At 40.1% G+C, this 20,514-nt stretch overlaps 1 protein-coding gene across 11 annotated transcripts in view; it reads right to left on the bottom strand.

Moving 5' to 3' along the window:
- picalma (phosphatidylinositol binding clathrin assembly protein a) overlaps positions 1-16,755 on the bottom strand; it is a 35,403-nt gene extending 18,648 nt beyond the window's left edge. For all 11 annotated transcript variants that reach the window (XM_078265564.1, XM_078265563.1, XM_078265562.1 and 8 more), the window contains exons 1-6: positions 16,646-16,755; positions 16,213-16,457; positions 3,572-3,714; positions 3,224-3,299; positions 3,005-3,107; positions 2,042-2,135 (exon numbers count right to left, since the gene is read on the bottom strand). In XM_078265564.1, coding sequence (XP_078121690.1) covers positions 2,042-2,135; positions 3,005-3,107; positions 3,224-3,299; positions 3,572-3,714; positions 16,213-16,342 — 546 coding nt within the window. In that variant the 5' untranslated portion in view covers positions 16,343-16,457; positions 16,646-16,755. The remainder of the gene's footprint in view (positions 1-2,041; positions 2,136-3,004; positions 3,108-3,223; positions 3,300-3,571; positions 3,715-16,212; positions 16,458-16,645) is intronic.
- Positions 16,756-20,514: the final 3,759 nt, after the last annotated feature.

The following is a 20,514-nucleotide window of genomic DNA, read 5'->3' on the forward strand; positions in this document are numbered from 1 at the left end:
ACACTTAGAATAATAATCTGAGCCTGTCAGCGGCAAAAACAGAACTTTTAGTGGCCCAAATTGACGATGCACATTTGCCCCGTAGGGTTACAGTGCAGCCCGGTCTGCAGCTGCCGGTTACAGCGTTCACGCTTAATACTCGACCAATTTCAAATATTGATGTTCCTATCAGTCACTTACACACAAAAACATAGGGAAACATGTTTGAAAAAAACCTAAATTACCCTTTATGCATTAAACATATACAGTTACAGTCACATATAATCAACAACCATCCTTTGCCGATGAAGTTAATGCCTCTACCCAAAGCCCAACCACTAGCTGCTACCCCATATCTTTCTGCACTTGTGGGAATAACATCCATTTGACAAATGAAATGTTATTGTACATGTAAACCTACACAATCACATTAATATCTTTCGTGGCATTATTATTAGGATTATTATTATATAACAATAATAAAAAACAAGTTGGCACCTCATTATTATTATGCATTTTGTTTTATTATTTGCTCAGTCTTCACTCCCTCGTCGGTCTCTTCTTTACATATAAACGTGTTCCCTACATAACCACCCTTAGTAAAAATGACTGGTTTGCATATTTATAATAACAATAATACAGTTGTTGTTTGTATTTGTTCCATCTCATTTCGTCTAAATTCCCATTTCTGTCTATTCCTATGTTTTGTATGTCAACACCTCTGTTTTGTGTCCTGCCCTTTGCACCAATACAAAATAAGAAGTCTGTGGGAGGCTACCATTTTGAAAACCCACTAGGTCACAAAAATGCTAATTTCAAGTGTCAGCTAAAGATTTTTTTAGATTTTAGCCAACCCGTGCAGCCAATACCATCCTTGACTCCACCTTGTCTTTCAAAGAACAAGTGAAAAAAGTAATGCAAATAACTAAATACAATCTAGCCAATTTTAGGTATATAAGAAGCTGCCTAACAAATTTAGCAGCAAAATTATATTTGGATTCAATGATCACCTCCCATCTACTATATTGTATGACAAGCTGGACGTAAGCAAAATATACAACCCTTAAGCTTGTTCTCTCTGTGTATAAAAGGCCCTCAAAGTGTTAGACAGAAAACACAATACGCATCACCAATGTAACATTCTTAACAAATATGCCATCCTTAGTTGGGAAAATCTAATCAAATACAATGACACCTGCCTAATGTTTAAGATCCTGAATGGCAAAGCTCCTCCACCACTCAATACTTTTATTAAGCAAAAAAATTCTAACAATAGACCCACTAGGTCTGTTCTGAGAGGGGACTGTGTAAGCCCTTACAGGTCCAGCTCCTTTAGTCAATCAGGCTTTTCTGTTAGAGCCTCTAATAGGTGGAACACTCTACCAAAGGAAACAAGAAACTGCACCCCCTACCATAACTTCACACAAAGTCTCAAGGCCTGGCTCTTGGAAAGTCAGACTTGTGAAAATTTTAATCTCCTGGTAATGTTATATTATTGTTGTTATCACTGCTGACCTGCTGCTAACATGTTTGATGTCTTGCCCGGTGTCACATATAGCCCGCTCTGCATTCCTTGGGTATGTATGAAAGATGAACTTGTATTTTAACTATTTTACCATCTTATTCACCTGTGATGTAGCCTATTTCATCCTTTTATCACTGCTTGTTACTGCTTTGCATGGTTGAACAGTGCAAGAAGATGGCTCAGGTCTGTGTTGCTTGGCTGTGTGATGATGCTTGCATGGCTTCTTATACTGAAAGGGGACACTGTTGATGTGTAACTGTGCTAATGTCTTGCTGCTTCCTGTAGCTCTGCGTGGCTTACTGAGAAAGCTTATTTGTTGCTCTAGCTGTCTGTATGGTGTCTTGTTGACTTCTGTCTGTATAGTTTAACCTGTACTAATAACTTGCTGCTTCCTGTTGCTCTGGTCTAAAATCATCTGGCCAAAGGACTACAGATGAAAATTAGCCGGCTGGTTAACACTGGCACATTTACAGAAATGTTAATTAATGTGTGTTGTCCTTTATAAAATAAAGAAGAAAAAAAAAAAAAAGCACTCACATTGAAATCAAGTAACACATCCATCTGATTTTGGATGATAGGGATGGTCTTGAGGAGTTTCTCTGTGTTCACGGTTCTCATCACTCCATCAGCCCTATGGAAAGGAAAGGAGAGAAAATGCTACACCACCGATGCAAATGGGCTAGTCTCGATTGTTGTATTTGAGGAGTTTGTGCTGTAAATGAACAAGTGATCTGATCTCCAAGTCACTGACTCAACACAAAAAGCGCTTGCTATATATGGCGCTAATGGTTTTAACATTCTCCAGTTATATACATGAAACGGTTACAATCTCTTAAACATTTTGCCGTAAACTACCAAATCTATCAAATAGAAGGCTTGCTGTTAAAGAGTAGTCACCGCCATTCTAGAATGTAAACATTAGTCACGTGTTCCAACGGATATTTAACTCAGGGCTAGTAGAAGTGCAGTGTGAATCATATAGCCCTGGTCATAGGTTAACCTGGGTTATCAATGTGTGTGTGTGTGTGTGTGTGTGTGTGTGTGTGTGTGTGTGTGTGTGTGTGTGTGTAAGTAAAAGGAGGCTACAAATATGCAGTGTAAAAAGCCCTTATGCCCAGGCCCACCACAGAGCATGAAAAAAACCCATCAAACCTAAGACAATTCGGTGAAAAGAAAACATCTGGTACACGGAGTATTTTGGCTTAAAAACGGTGACGTGAAGCAAAATATTTTCCGAATAATGTAGCTGTATTAGGTAAAAAGCGGCATATATCTGATGAGCTTATGCAACTCAAAACTGTCACAATATATTTAGCAGGAAATGCAACTATTGCAATGTTATCTTTCAGTGCTATCAGCCTTCATTCTAAAGGATGTCCTTCCCTGGGGTGTCAAGTTTCTGGAACAAGAACATTAACATCAAGCTCTGTGGCTCAGGTACAAGTCAACCCCACCACCCCAGTAAGTCACAGTGAAAGCTAAGAAGTGAAAAATCCTTACCCTCTTTTCACTTTAGTGAAGTCAAAAGCAACTTGTCTGTAGGACACAGCCTTCTCATTCAGGTAGCGGCTATACCTCCTTATGAATGTTGACATATCATAGCCTACATTACAAAGAAAAGAAGTAAGGGGATCATGATGCATGTCACGGCACAGATGAATATTGGCCGAATATTCAAATGCGTATTGCTGCAGAATGTGTACAGTGTTGGTAATATACCTTGTAGGCCACTTTTGTCCAAAAAATTGCTGAGGTTGAATAGTGTGTTCCTTGAAGCCAGATACTGTATAAATCTCTGCAAAAACATCATATGAGGAACTGTGTATTCTTGCAAAAGGGGAGTTTACCACAAAAGATGCTTTTGAAACAGCTAACTGTTGTACAATGAACAGCTTTACTTGTGGGAATGTAACATTTAGTGCACTACTACGAGATAACAATATCACACCCCATGCCAACATGCTGTATGTTGTCAACTTGTGAAATATTTATCAGATAAGTTATTTAACAAAAATCCTTTATGATATTTCCATCCAAGCAAAAGGTGGAGAACAGTTAAGTGCTGACCTCATTGCCGTAGACCATCAGATGGTGTGTGGTGGTGAGGGACTTGAACACAACCACCCAGCTGGTGTTGGCGGTCCTCTCAAACAGTGTGTCAGCCAGCTGAGGGATGTTCACATTCATCTCATTTGTGCACTGAATCAAGTCTGAGGGAGGCGAAAGAGAGAAAAGGAAAATGGGAGTTTTGAGGCAGTCAATGCACAGCACCTTAGAGGAAGCACACACATTTGCTGCTTAGTGAAAGCAGAGATTTTATCCATGTAGTGATCTCATTTTCTTTTATGAGTTTCCTTTCATAACACCATGCTAACAACAGTTGATAGATCTAGTGCAGTACCCATTTAAAAAACATCCCTTTTTGGAACGACCGCTTCCTTTCTGTGTTGCCATTCTCAAAAATCCCTTTGCTTTGGGAAACACTAACAAACTTCAAGCTAGCAAGCTACACGCTGAAAATGTCAAGTTTTGAAGAAGATTTGTCTCATATTTACAAAATGCACCAAATTCGAAACACACGCATTATCAGACCGCCGCCAATATATATATATTCACACACACAGAGTCCTGCCTCTCCTTGCTGTGTGCCCTTCTTAACTGCACATGGATGATAAGCTATGAAGCCACAGTGTCTCGAATACATTGATATATTTGTGGTGGCCCGCCAAAATATTTCTACTGACTGTCACATATTGATTTTCTATTTGTTTTTAACTATTTAAAATGGGTAAAATCTAATTTCACAGGAGAGCTGCATGCAGAGCATTGATACGCTCAGCCGCTCCTTGCCCCGCTCTCGCACAAACACATTGACAACAGACCAGTCTGTGAACAGCCCGTCCTCTCCGTGCACACTCTGAATCAAAACATGATCATGCGCAGGAGGAACGATTGTTGTTAGCTATTCCCAAGAAGAAGAATCAATTTGAAGTTCACAAATGGTTAGTATCATGAACACCTCTGCATAAAAAGACAGATTTTTTATTGATCCCAAAAAATGGGAGATAACGGTGTTGCAGATCTGACTTTGTGTGAAAAAATCTGAGATTTAGTTTTTAGGCCATATCGCCCAGCCCTAATTCAATTAAGTTATTAGCAAGCATGTAAGGATCCTAGCTAGTAAGGATAGCTATAAGTTAAACTATAGAACACCACTGGGTAAGTCATTTCCAGCTGTAGTCCGCGGCCAGCTGACAACTGTCACTACTTAGGCAGAAATCTTTCCAAATGTCTTACTCTAAAGAGCCACATCCATGAAACAATAGAAATAGCTTGTTTAAGTTAATAGTTAACGTTAACTGTTGTGTATGAGGCGGCTGTGCTAGTACCCATTGAGGGCTGTTTGAATTGGTGGTCTATGAATCCTCCTCAGTGTTTGTTGAAAGCCACACAAAAGGCTTTTTGCTTTTTACATACACAATAGGCCACCCATGTGACAACAAAGGCCTTTTCAGCAGAACTGAAATGGCTGTGGGCAGTACAAACACACCACCAACTTTCTCCTCTGGTTGTTCCTGAAGTTTGTTCTGTATGAAGACAAATCATAACAACCTGCAGCTCTTGCTCATCAGACAAACAAGTTATAGTAAAGTTTAAATATACCTGACTGAAGCCAATGAACTTATTACGCACAGATAAACTGAAATGAGAGTGGCAAGAGGAAAAGTCTTCTCATGTACATTCAAGTAGAAACTAAATTTCCCTATTTTCCTGTATCCAAGTGACCTTAAAGCTGATCTTTCTTACCACGGAGCCAAAATGAAAAATACTTAGTTAACTATTTATAATGGAATAAGTCAGTATGGATTGGACAATCACATTAATCAAATTATATGAAAAATATATATAAATATAACTCAAAAGGCCTGGCAATCATACTTTATGAAGGCTAAGCTGTTACTTAGTTGTCTGGGGCCTCATGTATAAACGCTGCATACACACGAAAAGGTTACGTACGCTGGTTTTTAAGCACACGGTGCGATGTATAAAAATTAATGTGCCCTAAAAAAATGTGAAAAAATCTGACTCTTGCTTTTTGGGGGTCATCTTTGCAAATTCACAAATTATTCCAGACATCATATTTCTGACATCTTGCATGCAGATAGTTGCAGCCGAGTTGCTAGCCCTCACGTGGTCAAACTTTCAGTTTCCGTGCTGGTAACCCCCCACAGACACAACAAACAGCGCTCCGCCTAAAAATCTGAATTCTAATTAATACATTAATGAATGTTGTGGGATTACTATTCCTTATTTCATGGGCTATTCAGGATTTATGGGGTAATGCATATATAATAAGAACATTTTAAAACAATGGAAGGGTCAAGCATTCGGGTCAGCCCTAGTGTGCGTGTGTGTGTTTGAGAGAGGGAGAGAGCGAGTGAAAGAGAAGGTGGACTATTGACGCAAAACGCTGTTTTGTCACTTTTTGACCGTCCTGTGGGTCGACTCGCGCATCGTACTGCGTGTAGTCCCGCCACGCCGGCTGTCCCTTTCACACAAACGTTGGTTCGGTGCTGTTATGGCTCTGTGACTACCTCCACTGCCAGAGTTTAAACGCTGCTGCTTTAATCTGAAACAGAACAATTTGTAATATGGCAAACCAAGCCCAACAAGCTACTCATAATTTAAGTTAATCAGAAATCTGCAGTTTGAAGCTTGTGTGAATGACATATGACTCAAATATGCTCTGCTGAACAAGGTCTGAAAGAGTTATCTACCCAAAGAAAGAGCTCCACTGCAACATTGAGTGTGGTTAGAGAGAGCACGGCTGGTTTCTTCTACGGCTGTCTCTCATAATTGCCTCTGTTGCTAAATGTCGCTGACTGGGTTGAGCTACCTTGTGGTATTCTGAGAATGTGTCAAACTAACTTTGTGAAATGGTCATTGTGTAGAACCCACCAACTTCTCTAAAATGTATTCTTACTGAAACAGAAGTGAAATTGTTAAACGCTTACACAAAAATACATTTTCTTTGAAGGCAGCTTTTCTAAAATCCATCATCCTTATGCAATTATTTCCAAAGACAACATTAACACAGCTCTTGACAAATACTGCATTTAAAGTCTTCTGTCAGCAATAATTCCTGAGACACAGTGTGCCAGATAAGACAAAAAGAACATTATTTCCTGCTCTCTTTCATTTGTTGGCTAGGCCACTGAAAGCACACAATAAAAAGTAATCAAATGCACTGTAACAAGAAGCTTATAGAACCCACACACAACCTGTGGGCTGGAATGGCCTGCATACATTTTAGCTGGCCAGCTAAACCAGATTATAAAACTCCTTTTTTAAAAAGGTAAAATAGTTGCATAATGTTGCTTTAATGTGTTAAAAAAACAGCTGCATTTTTGAGTTGGAGGTATGGTTGCACAATTTAAAAAAACTGACATTACAATTTTCTTTATGCTACAGGAATTTAATATGGAACATTTTGTACATTTTAAAGTTAAATGAATCAATCTGGTGTACTTTTAGAGCAAAAGATCTGTAAAGAACTGTGCGTTCTTGTAAACCATTTTTAGACATTATTATCCTGTGCACGTGAAAGGTGTATACATTTGACTTATTCTTATCTTGTTTCATTTTTATTTTCGACTCAATCACTTTTTTTCCTTTGTTTATTTTTACTGTTGAGCTGTAACAAGTGAATTGCATTAATGAATGATACAGTTCTTATTGTATATGAATGCTGATGACTAGGGCTGTGCAATGAATCAGAATTTTAATCGCAATTACGACTCCGGCTCCTAATGATCACAGAAACAGAAAAATCAAGAAAAAACTATTATTTTGCACATTATGTTTTGCAAGCAAACTCTTATATTGTCGTGTGTTCCGAATGAGGAAAAATGTTCGAACGAGAAAAGTATCAAGGGTAATTTCACAGTTCTGGATGTTTTTTTTTTAAGTTCAATAAATGAAGAAATTCAAGAAGCTTTATTAAACAGAGCCCACAACACATCAAACAAAGTTGCACCAGTTGCAAGTTACAAGGACCCACTGACTTTTAATTAGTGATCTGTGATACAAAAAGCCACTTTACGACACAGAGATCAGCATTTAAATTAAGCTTTTACTTAGCGGGTTTGCGAAATGTGTGTACTTCCTTTCTGGATAACGCCCAGGCCATTCTCAACTAGATGCAGCTCAGTTTGGAAATGTTGTGGAATTTCAAGATAACATGATTATAACATGTTTGCATGATGACATGTTTACATGATTATAACAGTTAGGCATTCCAGTGGCCAAGTGTGATTGCTGGAATTATGTACAGTATGCTTGTAATCAGCAGCATAATTGCCAGGAAATACATCAAAAGTATACCAGCCAATCTCACATTTGATCAGCTCTGCTCCCCTGCTCTGGAAAGGGGTTGGGTTATGTGAGGACTTCCTGTTGGCTATTTAGCCTTGGCAATCCAAGGCTTGCTTTAGGAACACTCTCAGCTTCAGGAAACGTCTATCATTTTGATTCAGTTACTCTGAACATAATGTGGGCTAAAGCAAACATTGAGCCCTTAAAACTATACCCACACCAGTGCAAAATTCAGATGCTTCACGTCACGTAATATATCATATAAAAAGATGTTCTCCAAAACAGGGTTTTTTATCTGCAAGCTTAGTTTTGCAGGGTTTTCCTTATCATTATACAGCATAGATGCAGTGCCTACGCGATTTTGCGCACCGCCTAAGCGTATGAACCATAGACTGTATAAAATGGTATGAACGGTCTATGGAGAGCATATGGACGAGCCAACACACAGGACGGCCATCCACTCGTTGTCTTCAGCCCGTTAGTGAGTGTGCATTAGAGAGAGAGAGGGAAAGAGAGAGAGTGAAGTGTGCGTGTTGATAAGTATGACGTTAGCAGTGACACAATAGCTGTGAACGTAGCGGTGTGTGTACAGTTTATCTGTCGGGAATAAATGCTACTACTCCTTAAAACCCAAGCCAAGTTCCCGTGTCTTGCTTGCTACCTGCTGGTTGAAGAGAAGGGGGATAGCATAGCAACCACTGAGCTAGCGACAACTTCAGCACAGGCTCATAGTGCATTCCATTTGTACTTGGAAGTCGGAATATTCGAGTTCAAAGTCTGAAACACGCCCCCTGAACTCAGATTTCCGAGTTGGAAAGTCAGACAACCTCACAGTACCCCAAGCTCAAAATCCAACATGGCTGCTCCGGGCATCAACAGTAGTGAAAGCTGTAGTAACATACAGCACTTCTGTCTTATTTGTGTCTTACTAAATCATTCATACATACAGTCCAGTCCATCTTCTATCTGTGGACATGTTGTTTGTATGCACAAAAAACAGCCTAATGTGTTGTTATCAACTGGTATTGCTAATAATTGCTAACTTGGCTAGAGCTAACCCCACAATTCACACTTGTTAAATGGAATGCAGTCAACTCGGGTGTGACGTAGGGCTGGGCCATATGGAGATAATCCAATATCCCGATATTTTTGACCAAATACCTCGATATCGATACCGCAACGATACTGTAGTGTTGACTACTGGTGCTTTCACAAAATATTTACACAATGAAATTTTTGATAAATAATCATCAGTAATGTGGATATAATGACTAAGTGGTTAAAGGCAAATAATAGAACAGCTAGAACAGTCTGGTAAGTTCAGAAAATGACATCACTTTACTGTAATGCAGCCTTTAAAACCAGGAAAAGACAACACTTAAGCCATATTACGATCTCCAAAATCTAAGACCATATCTAGTCTCATATCACGATGTCGATATAATATCGATATATTGCCCAGCTCTAGTGTGACGTCATTCCCAGCTCCGGCTTCTGACTTCCGAAGTAAATGGAACCAGAGACGGTTTAGAAGTGAGACGCCCCAACTCGAGGTAGTTTCCTGTATCTGCCACACCTCTTTAGGAGACTAGCGGCAGGTCCTGAGTGTATTGATTCCAATGGGAGAAGTGAATGTGAACACAGATTATGAGCGATCCTTTCGCCCCGTAGTCACCAAAGTAAATATTGGATCCATTTCTCACAACCCGCATACAGTATCTCCAGAACATTTGGACACTAAAATGGCATTTTTCAGACAAACATCATCAGGAGAAAATTAACTTAGTTTGAGACCTGTTTCTGTCTCAGGATCAAACTCTCGCGAGATTTGGCAACACAGAGAAGCTAACGTCAGCTAATGTTGGTGAACTCCCTAACAGAACATATTAATAAATTATTCAAATATAACTTTTTATTCATCCACATGACGTTCACTACACGTTCAAACGAGGCCACGCCCCTTTAGAGGTACTGTTTAGTGTGTACTGTTTCATACCGGGGAAGACCCAGGACTAGGTGGAGGGATTATATCTCCAACCTGGCCTGGGAACGCCTCGGGATTCCCCAGTCGGAGCTGGTTAATGTGGCTCGGGAAAAGGAAGTTTGGGGTCCCCTGCTGGAGCGTCTACCCCCACGACCCGATACCGGATAAGTGGACAAAGATGGATGGATGTTTCATACCGTTGGCGCTGCTTGAAATGCGCTCTCTTTAGTAAAGAGGATCTTTGATGGAACACACTATCAGTAACTTAAGGTGGGCTGACCTTTAAGGTGGACAAGCTATTCTCATTTTAGTGACAAGCTCCTACTCCATGTTATGCTTTAGGAATCTCTCCCTTGCTTTATATTTTGGGTGTTGATTTGTATATATTTTTTTCTTATGTTGTCAAAAAACATTAATAAAAACAATCTTTAAAAAAAAAAAAATATCTCCCTTGCAGCAACCGATAAGCACTAAGCTTTGTGCAAAAACAATTGAGCGATGACGTCTCCGATATGCAAATGAGCTTACAACGTCATCTGCTCCTAAACGCTCTAAAATCCCAGAGAAAACCCTGGGATTGCAAGCTCACTTTTACAATCTGTGGGCCAAAAATACTCATCTACCTTCATTAAATGACATCTGGCTGCTTCAGTATAACCATACAGACCTCTACACACAGACTGCTCGGTTATAACTCGACTCAGCCAGACATTTCTCCGTCCTCAGATGAGATGGATGGGATAGCCCACTTTTCTCATAGCGTAATCCCGATACCACAGCATGCACCTTTTTTCAGCTTAACATTGTTGAAACAGAACAGCTAATAACAGTAGTGAGAGCAACTAGTTAGCAGACAGCCGATGGAGTCATAACTGCACCTTTCTCTCAGCTCCACACCTGCATGAGTGTGTGAGGAGAGAAACGCGACAGTAAATGACAGCATACTGAGCTGAAATGGACACACTGCGCACACTGCACATAACTGGGCTCTGATGGGCTACAGGAGCAGGCTACATGATAGCTAGCTTCAATTGTGCTATTGAATCTCACATTCTTTTTTCAGATTCCAATATGAAGTAGTTTCAGAACAACAATGTCAGACCACAGCCAGCCATGTAAACTTGCCTACAATTTAGTGGGCAAGAGTTAAATGGAGCTAACAGAAGCAGATGAAACAAGGCTATAATCAAGCCATCAAACTCAAAACAGGTGAGACATGAATGAATGCTGCAGTTTCATTCCATACAGATTTGCATGTAGGCCAGGGGTGATGAAGCATTTTGTGTTTAAATATACTGTATAAATTATTTTAGATGAAAGAATCAGATGACAGACAGGTGTCACATGTTGACTAGTATATATCCTTTGTGTTCCACTTCTGGGATTGCTCCGGTGCTGCAGGATATTCCACCAGATTCATGTCTTTTCCGTTTCCTTCTGCTTTCTTTGTGTTGGAATTTTAAATTTGGCGGATTTATGGAGGACTATGGTTAACTGCTCCGCTACATAACTGGGCTCTGGTGGGCTACAGGAGCAAGCGCTTCATGACAGCTAGCTTCAGTTGTGCTATTGAATCTCACAGGCCTTTCACAGTGGGCTCCATTCAGCTCACCTGGTGGACAGGGTGTCAGCACTCTTTTTAAGGGCTGTCACTTGATGCCACTGCAGTCACGTGCTCCTTGTGCGGCACTGCATTTAGCGTGGGGAGGGTGATGCTGGAGGGTAGGGCCTCTGGGAGGGGGCTCACATACAGATGTATATTAGTGTGCCTGCCATGACTGATGTTCCAGGGAGTACAAACTTGGGAAGAAAGAGACCGGCCACCACCGTCACCTCTGTTGAGAGGCCAAGATATTACAAGACTGGGGAGATCTGAGGAGGTGAAATATTCGTATCGCAAAGCACTGTTACCACCCTCATCTTGTTCGCTAATGATTTACCTAATATTGGGATTTAACACATGCCCCCTCCATTAATTTAACAATACTACATGCTGTACAAGCAGGTGCTAATACAATTGCCAAGTAAAGCAATAACACCAAACTACAATTATGAACAGTCACTCCTGACCCCTCAAATAAACCTGCTCTAGAAACTAGAGATTTTGCATTTTGACAACATGTTCTAGAGTCTGGAACATGTTGTCAACATTTTTTTAATGCCTTTAAATCCTTCGCCTAAACATTTTACCATTTCATTCCCAGTAAATTCTCTGGCACTGCACATACTGTAGGCCTAAACCCCTTTTAGAAACCTAGTTTACCACCACAATTTCAGAAACTCAGTAAACCCAGATTCCTATTATAAGTAGTTTAACAGAACAACAATGTCAGACCACAGCCAGCCATGTAAACTTGCCTCACTGGCCATAAACCTTTAGTGGGCAAGAGTTAAATGGAGCTAACAGAGAAGCAGATGAAACCAAGGCTACAATCCAGCCATCAAACTCAAAATAGGTGAGACATGAATGAGAGCTTTCAAAGTGCTGCAGTTGCATTCCATACAGATTTGCATGTAGGCCAGGGGTGTGGACTAGACTGTCAGAACATCTAGACTAGCACCTCACTCAATAACCTCATAGATTACAAAGTGTGGCAAACAGTGAACAAATGGATCGCCCAAAGGTGGAGAGGTGAGGCTTTCTCAACATTGCTTGCTTTTAACACATGGGCTTTTCTAAGTTAAGTTTAGTCAGTGCATGTATACGTTTTATACAAAAACTGATCAGTTTGAGTAGTTGGTTATAGTCTCAATCATTAATGGGCCCTTGATATAAAAAATAGGAATAAAAATGGGCATGACAAATTTCGACCACCCACGTGGGTGGATGTACTCTGCTTACGTAAGCAGAGTACATCATTTGCCAAGCCTTTAACAGGAAGTGGTGAAAATGTCTTGTTGGAGGTGTATAGCCTGTAATAAACCTCCAATCACCAAGCCCTTTCACAAATGCACCCTTTGACTAAAATCTAAAACAACTGATGGCAAGTATCACTACTGCAAGGCTGTTTCTCTCTCGCAAACAAAGTCATCACATATCGATATGAGCAGGACAGCTTTAGAACACTCCAGTGTTCTTAGAGACACTACTGCTTATGTGTGTGTGAACCAACCAGAATTTTCAAAGGAAGTGGTGTTTCACATCTGCCTAAAAGAATGTCCCAACATGAGTTTGTTTCTGTTGCAAAAGTTTAAAACACTGACAAACTACCTACTATTCTAGATGTCTACCTCTAATGTAATAGCCACTAAACTGAGAAGGGAGGCAGGAGGGAAGGAAATGATAAATTCTGTGAATAGAGCAGAAAAAAACGTTTGAGGCAGCCTCTCTGACCACTACAACTGTACTTCAAATTGGAAAGCATGTGACACCAATATCAATTAACACGTGTACCTGCAGCTTCTAAATAATGCAACACGGACCACAGGTAATCATATGGCCTACAAATCCTATGGGAATTGTCTCTTGAATGAGGATGTTTATGGCAGTTTCAAAGGTCAACAGCCACTGCTGACTTCATATATTCATTACCTCACGAGAGACCTTTGAGCACTTTAACAGTAGTGTGTAATGAACTTTACATAATGGCAATTAACCTGAACAAAAAAAATAATTGCTGCCATCTAGCCAATAGAAACTCTCAGTGTAGGCAATACTACACATTACAAAACGGTGGAGCTACAAAGACACATGTCCAAAAGTCATACAAAAAAAGTAGTTTCATAGACACTGCTGGGGGAATAAACTGCACTAAACCCACTTAGTCCAAGTAATTTCACACTTACTTTAAACAAAGATGCAAGTAAATAAGCTAAAGCGTGCAGCAGAGGTTGATTTGTTTACCCTTTCCCCTGTCTGGTAACTGCAGAGTCTCTTTGACGTTATGTGACTGAGTTTATCTAGCATACCAGTGTTAAAGAATGTGAACTGTGGTAGAGAGCAAACTCAATGAAGACCGTGCTAAGGGCCATATCTCACCTGCAACCCAGACAAGAGGAACACTGGAGTTTCCTGAGCAGCCAGGTATAGCCCTGATGTGTCTAGCTGCCACTCCTAACACAAGTGCACCCCTCAGCCCTCTTTAAATACCTCAAACCTAAGTGAGATTCCAGCTGGGCAGTGGGTCTCTAGATTACCTCAGGGAGAGGCTTCAGTTCAGCAGCTCCACAGAGGAGCCATGCATCACCTGCTTGTCTGGAATCAGCAAGGTTACTGGGACATGATCTCATTACTGCATACTCCATCAGCTGAACGGTGGAGGTATTCAAAAACCCACATGTTCCATCATCAAACATGGCACTCCTTGCTCAAGCTAGGCCTAAACATATAAGGTCAATAGAAGTGAATCCCACATCGTACCAAGGGGCTGCCTGCAATATACTGTTTGTTGCTGAGCCAGTTAATATAACAGCAAAGAGCACTGTGATGAAATCATCAATTACACAATGATCATCCTAACACGATATTTGCTTACAGATAATACCACATTTCAAATTACTGCCAACTGACATGAGAATACTCAAATATAAATATGGCTGTAGAACAGGCATTAGTTGAGAACCTTATACAACAGGCTGACTGATGGATGCTACTTAAATTAAACTGCGATGAGCAATTTGCATAGTTGGTGCACTGCACTTTTACTGTTTGTGGACCAAAGTGCTACCAACTTGGTAAAAGTGCCTGGTGTGCCTTATTTCATTTGCATGGCTGATAGACGTAGGCCAAAATCTAAGAGTCTATCCCTGAAGAAAAACAACTTAATGGAAAAAGACGATGATATAAGATGACTAATGCACACACTAAGCAAATACCTACAGGGCTACAAATGGTCACAGCTAATGAAATTGAGATCCAACATGCCAATATGTGAAAACATAATGGATGTAGATTACTTTCACTCTGTTTCTACTATACAGAGAGGAGCAGAACATTCATGTTCAGCTGTCTGAGAGTCCTTATTTTAACATTGGAAACAGGGAGACTTAGCTGCTCTGACTATAATTAAGCAGATAGTTCATTGACAATCCTGTCAATACTGGTTCACAGTAAATGGTATGGGGGAACCAGTCATCAATGCTATTAGGACGTAAAAGCTCCATGATCCTATGCATGCTGTGTATGAACTAATAATACCAAAAATAAGCAGGGAAATGTATACATGAGATCTGTTTGACTTTGGAGCCCCTGACAGCACCATGGAGGTCTGGGAAAAGATACAGACTCAAACGAGACCCAAAGGTCAGGATGTGCAAAGGCTGCGTCAACGTCCAGTCATCCCTCTCCAAATGCACTGAAAGAGAATGACTGTTAAAGTTGGTAACAATTAATCTGGTCTTGATGACCCTTCTGATTATTTGCTTGTGTGCTCTTGATAAAGCTGTATAAGTGCACAACCCCCACAGCCACAAAGTACACACTCAACAGTCACTAGAATTGCTGACATACACAGAGTATTCTACTGACTTTAAAGTAATCAAGTCCCAGAACAATCACATATGTGTAGCCTCAGTATGTGTCATTCTCACAAACAAAATACATAAAACATAATTTGTATGCCTTTTATAATATAGGAGTCGACTCAATAAGCCAAAGTTAATTATGCATCAGGCAGCTACTATTTTAAAGTCAATGCCTAGCTTAAGAATAGACTCGGCTTGCTCCCTGCTGCATTGCATATTTTGGCAGAAGAAGATAGTGGGACTTATTGGCCATTCTAAGAGCTGAAATATTACTCAAATGTGAGTCGTTTGGTGGAACTTTAACGGCAAATTGAAGTATGATTCATGACAATTCAGGCTGAAATTATGATCCTATAGGCTATGAAAGTTTGCCTTTTCAACTAAGTAAGTAAGTTAACTCTTTTGTTAACTTGCTACATTTTGTATTTCCATCAGTCATATATCTCCAAAGCTAGCTAGCCAACACGGTTTCCTACTCGGATTAAAGTATTTGTGTATGCCCAAGTAAATAATGTGGCTGTCTAGAGAATGTGGTTAATCATTTAAAAAGAAAATAAATGTACCGTTACAAACGACTCAGCACTAAGGACCCCAGCTGCTAACAATGTCATTGGCAAACTGCTTGTCAGTTGTCAAAACGGTTAGCCATGCTACTATTTAAGATAAAATGAACGACTTCTATATATTGAATGTCTGTAGAAACGCGTGTATTAGTTTTACTAGTAGACTAACTACCTCAGAATGGTTACATTGATGTAACGTTAGCGTTAAGTTACATGTAACTTATGTGCAGGCCTCATAACCAGGACACATCATTCAGACTCAGGTTAAAGCACAAAATCAATTAAAAACAGCTATATCAATAACCAATAAACCGGATACTTACAATCCAAATGTTTCTTTTTTGGTCCCATTATTTCATGTGTGGTCGCCTTGCACACAATTTTGGAAATCGCCGAGCCGGTGACACTGTGCTGAGCGGCGGTTATCCTGTCTGTAATGCTCTGTCCAGACATCCCGTATCGGATCAAATAAACGGTCACCGTTACAGAAACGTTTCCAAATCCAGCGGAATAACTTGGGTTTTGTGGACGGTGTCGATCTCCAAAGGCTTTGTGCCACCTGAAAACACTGAAGACAAGAGAGAGACAGACAGAGACGAAATAATGAGACGGCAGCACAGGCGTTACATTGTAGGCTGACGTTAACTGGCTAGCTAACTGATGGGAGATACAATTCCATCCGACTTTCGTTAAAGACACTGAGTGAATCTGCAGTAAGAACCATCCATAAAATCTCCATGACTGAAAGATACGAACCCAGTCTTATGAATCGATCCCTCGTCTACAGTCTCTTCTCCTCTTCCCGTAACGTACAAGTCTTTCTCAGTCACATACCGTAACGGTAGATGCAGAGACCGAATAAAAATAGATGTTACTTCCGGACACAGTTTTCCACAATAAAAGCTCAGTTGAGGAAAATTCAAGAAAAGAGGAAAAGAAAAAGATGACTATACTAGCATGTTTTCCCCCTTCATTGTTATTCTCATATATAAATAGCAGGTAATCTTCACTTTAGAAAATTGAAAAATAAAGAAAGTGATAAAATGAACAACCACTATGACACCCGACAGTGTCAAAATCTAGACATATACTCCGCATGGCATTGCCCTGAATTATCTTTGATCAGGATATATTCTTTAACACCCACATGAAACAAACTTCAAGGATTTCACCTGTGTAAAATTGCTAAGATTAGGTAGTCTTCATCCTGTCTAAAAAAAATGCAGAAAAACTGTTCGGTTTGATGTTTTTGCCTCGAATAGAACCTGTCCAACCAAATGCATGCTCTTGGGAGAACTGATTGGACTCTATAGTGTGGTCTAGACCTACTCTATCTGTAAAGTGTCTTGAGTTAACTTAGTTATGATTTGACATTATAAATCAAATTTAACTGAATTAATAAAATGGTGTGTTTTTGTAGTCTATATTTTCACAAGCCCACACTTTGTGAAGTTGGTGGGCTGCTCCTACAAATTAAGCTAGTCAGTGTAATTGGGTCCATCACCCATCCTGTGAAAACCATTGTGATTAGGGTTCTCTCGAGGCTTTATTTCGGAGGCCACTAATGTCACTTCCGGTCATGTCGCCATTAACTGTCTACCTTGATACACTCTCGTTCTTGCTCACTTTGGTTCCCACGCTGAACTCTGTCCTGTCTTTTACAGCGCCTCTCCCTGCTGGGTTTAAATCATCGTTTAAATCATAGGTTTAAATGGACTGAGGGTTTTGAAGGAAAATGGCGGGTCTATTTCCTGGTCAATCTCCCTCTTATGACGTTTACACATTGTAATGCATAGGCTACAGATTATACAGATGTGCCTCCACCTCTACCCTGCGTTTATCTGAGATTATACCTTTAGCAAAATATTGGATAGGCCTGACTTTATTGACACTTGATTAATGATTAAGTTTGATGATTTAATTAGACTAGTCGCACTTACAAATCAAAGACAAAGCTTAGGCTAATTCTGTTACATTTTCCATCTGTTTTGTCACGTGTGTGCTTTATTATCAATTTGATCAATCAATCAATCATTTGAGATCAAAGGTGCGTTTGCGATTGATGGTCAGTCCTCTAGTGGTCAGTTTGCGTGTATCAGGATTCCCATAACCATTTGGAAGTGTATCAACTATTATTAAATTTACAAATAACATATATCAGTATAATGCAGTATGCCTATTCTAAATTATACACAACTTTTTTTCTTGAAATTATACTGCCTTTATTGGTTGAGTAGTTAATCTGGCGTTGTAATTGCTGTGGGATGGCAGGGGTCACGGTCAGGTATTTTGTCGTCTTTGCTGAACTCTTAAAGTGCTCATATTATTCTTATTGGCATTTCCCCTTTCCTTTATAGTGTTATATACCTTTTTTGTGCATGTTATAGGTTTACAAAGTGAAAAAGCCCAAAGTCCCCCCCAAAGGGACTTACCATCTCCAACAGAAAACACTGTTCACAAACTGCTCCAAACAGCTCTGTTGTAGTCCAGCCTTTACTTCAGAGACAAACGTGGTCACTTTGAAACACACGTTATAATGCTCACCTAGCTGCTAGCATGGCACGCCCTCATACTCTGCTTCTGACTGGCTAGTAGTCCTTACCTAGGTACTGTCAGGGCACGCCCTCATACTCTGCTTCTGACTGGCTAGTAGTCCTTACCTAGCTACTGTCAGGGAGCACGCCCTCATACTCTGCTTCTGACTGGCTAGTAGTCCTTACCTAGCTACTGTCAGGGCATGCCCTCATACTCTGCTTCTGACTGGCTAGTAGTCCTTACCTAGGTACTGTCAGGGCACGCCCTCATACTCTGCTTCTGACTGGCTAGTAGTCCTTACCTAGGTACTGTCAGGGCACGCCCTCATACTCTGCTTCTGACTGGCTAGTAGTCCTTACCTAGCTACTGTCAGGACACGCCCTCATACTCTGCTTCTGACTGGCTAGTAGTGCGACTCCCAACAAAGATGGAATAAAAGTGAGATGTCTCACTCTGTAGCTAAAACAGAGAGCTCAACACACAGGGTGAAAAGAGGAGCTGCAGCAATGTGCAGTTCAACAAAAATATGGTGTTTTTTGAAAAATAAACCATGTAAACCTATTCTGATATAACCTCTAAATCCAATTATGAACCTGAAAATTAGCATAATATGAGCACTTTAAATTAAACAAAACTTCAATTCAGTAAGGTCAGTCATTCGTTTTCTACAGGAAGCACTAATGTGGATTGCTTCCATAAATTACCTACTTTGTTAGGGCTTTTTGATCCCATGCTAGGTAACCAAAAGGATCCTGTACCAGACAGCCTTGCTCTGGGGCTGTATTTGGCCTGTTTTACATGTCAAGTGGTACAGAGCTATTTTGGGATCCAATGGAAAATATTAAGCGACGTGGCTACATGTTCATTTCTATAGCCTACCATAGGCTATACTACATAGTGATTAAAGAAATGTTGCAACAGGTGAAGATAGAGAACACGTAAAATAGCCTACTTTTCAGCAGTCCTTTGATTATCTAGGGACCTACACAGGATGTTTCCTGTTTCGCCTAAAATTGGGAGCCACATAAGACGCTGGTAGAGTAGCCTACAATGGTTGAATCACTTTTAGCATTGATTTAGCCTCTGTGCCCTCTTCATATAATGACTTGTTTGTAATACGAATATCACATCACAACTCATTTAGCTCCCCAGCAGTGAACACAGTGTTGGCTACTCATTGCTTAAAAGATTTAGTTATGATATGTCCGACTGCAATTGAACATGCTCCTTTCCCCACCGTGACAACATTTGGTATAACTTTGAGGACATCTAGTGGTAAACATTTGTAATTACGGCACTGCATGGACAGCCTCTTCTGTAATTAATTTCTCTGTATATTGGTACAAAATAGTACATCTACAGTAGAAAGAGGCTCTTGCTCCTTGATTTCAGGGAGACTAACATTTACTGTTGTGTTTTAGTCTGCTGAAACTTTTTGTCCAGAAACTAAAGGACACTGTAGCTGAGCTGGGAATCTCTCAACATGAAAACTGCAGCATCTGTGTATTTAACTAGGAATGCAACAACCATCACTTAGAGCTGTTTCTTTAAATCAAATCAAGTGTTTGTCTGAAAACAAACTTCCCTGACATTTAGGCACAATCCATGGCTGAAAACCTGCTACCACTACCTGTTCACCAGCTTAGTTTAGTCATACGTTGATTAAATGCAAATTGATTTAAAATCTACTGAAATATTAAAGTTATTAAAAGTAGATGTTGACACATGGCTGCGAGATTTCAAACAATACACAAATTGTGCTTTTCATTTCAGTTTATATTACTAAATGAATTAAATTACCACAAACTTTATGCCATAAAGTGAAGCTAGGGCCCCTGAACGTCTGAGGCCGTTGCCCACTTTGTCTGCTTTGCCAAGTTGGCAAGATCAATGCCACAAACAAACACAATCTCAACAAAGGTTCTTGCCTCTCAGGATAGGCTGGCCTACCTTGTTGGTGAAGTTTGTTGGGGCAGACTCTACTCAGGGCTGAAAAAGTCTGTTTTCAGGTTTAAAAAAACCCTTTAATCTATATTTTACATTACAATTAATATTATCCTAAACAGATGGCACAATTGAACATAAGTCAG

Source organism: Sander vitreus, chromosome 13 (assembly GCF_031162955.1).
Source record: "Sander vitreus isolate 19-12246 chromosome 13, sanVit1, whole genome shotgun sequence".
Taxonomy (NCBI): domain Eukaryota; kingdom Metazoa; phylum Chordata; class Actinopteri; order Perciformes; family Percidae; genus Sander; species Sander vitreus.